The sequence below is a fragment of the Austrofundulus limnaeus genome, unplaced genomic scaffold, assembly GCF_001266775.1.
Source record: "Austrofundulus limnaeus strain Quisiro unplaced genomic scaffold, Austrofundulus_limnaeus-1.0 Scaffold800, whole genome shotgun sequence".
Taxonomy (NCBI): Eukaryota; Metazoa; Chordata; class Actinopteri; order Cyprinodontiformes; family Rivulidae; genus Austrofundulus; species Austrofundulus limnaeus.
In genome coordinates, this window is record NW_013953202.1 from 163,116 (window position 1) to 166,068 (window position 2,953).

The 2,953-nt window shown below is 41.1% G+C and overlaps 1 protein-coding gene across 4 annotated transcripts in view; it reads right to left on the minus strand.

Annotated features, from left to right (window-relative positions):
* Positions 1-1,408: 1,408 nt before the first annotated feature.
* psen1 (presenilin 1) overlaps positions 1,409-2,953 on the minus strand; it is a 23,193-nt gene continuing 21,648 nt past the window's right edge. For all 4 annotated transcript variants that reach the window (XM_014028709.1, XM_014028711.1, XM_014028708.1 and 1 more), the window contains exons 10-11: positions 2,125-2,243; positions 1,409-2,045 (exon numbers count right to left, since the gene is read on the minus strand). In XM_014028709.1, the coding sequence (XP_013884163.1) occupies positions 1,890-2,045; positions 2,125-2,243 (275 nt within the window). In that variant the 3' untranslated portion in view covers positions 1,409-1,889. The remainder of the gene's footprint in view (positions 2,046-2,124; positions 2,244-2,953) is intronic.

Below are 2,953 nucleotides of genomic sequence, written 5' to 3' on the forward strand. Positions count from 1 at the left end.
GATCATCTGCTGCACACAGTTCTGATCATTTATTATCAATAATCATTTTATTGATAATTATCATGAGTCCTTAACTAGGATGTAGTAACCCCCCCGCCAAGACCAATTTCCTAGGGGAAACACTGCCGACATACCGTTTTAAACAGCCTGAACACGTGCGGAACGTTTCGTCGCGGCCACCAGTGAACTGTTTCTTGGGGGACACTTTTCCTCACCGCACCGCTATGTGCGTTAGCATGCTAATGTTATTGTTGCAGCAGCGGGTGGCGATTCCRCTGCTTATGTTGACTGATGTTAAAAAACATCCCATTTTCGCCRTCRCTGAATGTAGTTAACACCTCTTCAGTGATGTGCACGGTTACATTTAACACGCAACGTTATAATGGAGACGCAGGRAGACTTTAACGTGCTTTTATTGTGAAAAGCCTGAGGGAAGTAGTTTTGTAGCGGAGTTCAGTTGACWGGTGTGCAAGGTGATTTGTGCTGTTAATCTTTATTAAATAACATRAAACMATAGAACCGATAATAATCTTTTCTTAACCCTCCTCCTTCACGACYGGACCAAAATGCGTGACTACTGTCTCCAACCAGGMGGAGAAGAAAAGACGTTTAGAGGAGGGAAACAGAGACACAGACAGAGGTACAGTAAAAGAGAAAAGTTAATAAGCAGTGTTTGTACATTTTATTATCAGCTGACCTGTGATGAAARGAAAAATACCGTGAYATACTGTGAAACTGGTGTAAATGTTGAAAATACYGTGATATAAAATTTTGGTCATACCGCCCAGTACTAGAACAAAGTATTCAAGTTGTGCTAGAAGGGACAAGTAGYTGCTTTAAATACGATGCTGGAGATCGGTCATTCACTGCTTTAATGTCAAAAGATTTTGTACTTTAGTTTGTAAAACCCAAATTCCACTGAAGCTGTATGTTGTGTAAAACTTAAACAAAAACAGAATACGATGATTTGCAAATCCTTTTTAGCTTATAATCAATTGAATTCACTACAAAGGCAAGATAGTTACTGTTCAAATGTATAAATTTTATTATTATTTGTTTTTTTTTTAATATTCACTCATTTTGAATGTGATGCCTGCAACATGTTCCATTAAAGCTGTGACAGGAGCAACAAAAGACTGGGAAAGNAAATTAAGTCATATATATGGATTTAATTATGATATCAGAATGATCCAGGTATCAAAATGTAGCTTTTAAAGACAAGAATCTGAAAATGTAATTAGGTCATTTTAACTGAATTTGACTTAATCCTCATTTTGATATGAYGGCTCACATTTTGACACAGATAAATTATTTATTTTACAGAATTTGTTGTCAATTTGAACAAATCCTGCAGGTTTTTGAAGGCCTGTCAGCAGAGCAGCAGAGTGAAAAAAACAAAGTGAACACAAACTGTTTTACATTTTAAGGGTTCAGTTTGAATTGTACATTTATTTACAAATCAAATATTTTCAAACAGAATGTWTAAACTAAAGTTGAAGCTGTTCTTTAAAAAAAAGCTGACAGATGGTTGAAATATGTGCCAACCCTAACATAAAGCCTCAGCTGGTTAGAACGTGTGTGGATGTGAAGCAGGATGATGATGAAGCAAACAACACACAACCTGTTACAACATTTGTGTTGAATCGTTGTCACTCAGTCTGGATTGTGTCTGAGTCCGCTGCAGTCCAACAAACGTTCCTCTGAGTGACAAATGTCACTTCTTAGTTTCAAAGTCAAATAAAAATGTTTCAGAACAGCTGTTCTCTTTGTGCCAGAAACAAAGCAGCTCGTGTCCCGGCAGAGGGGAGGTGTGGATGTGGGGCCAGCAGGGACCACCACAGGACCTTTACATCTGAATGTTTTCATGTTGTTAGTCAGGGAAGGTCCTGCTAAATGTAGAACTGGTGCAGCGCCAGCTCGTCCATAAAGGGCCGGACCAAATAACCTGTGGCGAAGTAAAAGACCAGGCCAAAGAAAATGGAGATGGGCAGAGCGGGCAGAGCCTTTTTGAAGATGGCGAGGAGGAGGAGGGTGAGACATAAGCCCTGCAAAGACACCAAATAAAAACACTTTCAGGGATTATACTCCAGAGGAACCGTGTTTCTGCAGCAGCCTTTAACTCACGATGAGGATGGCCACGAAGCAGGCCAGCGTGGTGTTCCAGTCCCCTCCCACTGTGGCCGAGGCCTTGCCCACCAGCATGCTGTAGAAGATGAAGTCTCCGAGGCCCAGCTTCACACCCCCTGACAACACAGAAGGCTGCCACATTTAGGGTGGAGTCAATCCAAGCAGATCCAGCTCAGACCAACAGCTGTAATTACTGTCAAACAGCAGCTGTGAGCCCAGGTTTACCACAGACTGCAGTCAGAGCACAGGACCCCCACACGCTGAGCACAGGAAAACTACAACTGCTTCAATAACTGCCTCCTAATCTGTTCTGACCAAACAAGGCAACATAACAATTTAACAGAAAGAGAAACACGTAAAACACCTCAGAGATGTTAAAYGTGTCTAAAGATAGGAAGGTAAAAAATGATTACACGGTGTGAACCAGCAAATAATCTGGGATTTTACATGTTTACCTAAACGGACTTCACAACTGGGTTATGCTGCGTTCCAGTTGTCCTCGGAGGTCGTAGCTTCAGCCTCCCAGTTCTATTTTTCAACTGGAACGCCCCCTGAAGTCGTAGTTTTGAGTCGAGAGGTCGGCGCATCCAAACCATACCCGAGCAGCCCGAGCGTACTAGCATACTTGTCCGAGCTAACCGCTAACGTCGCTAGTCTTGCATGTAAACAAATGCAGCTTTGTTCTGTGTTGTTTATTTTACATTATGTCAGACGTACTTGTAGTGCTTTTTAGTGATAGTTAAAATATATGTTTTAACATTGTTTGTACACTCAAAATACCTCGTAGAGCACTATTATTGTACGTTTTATTGTTGCAGAGCAAAAT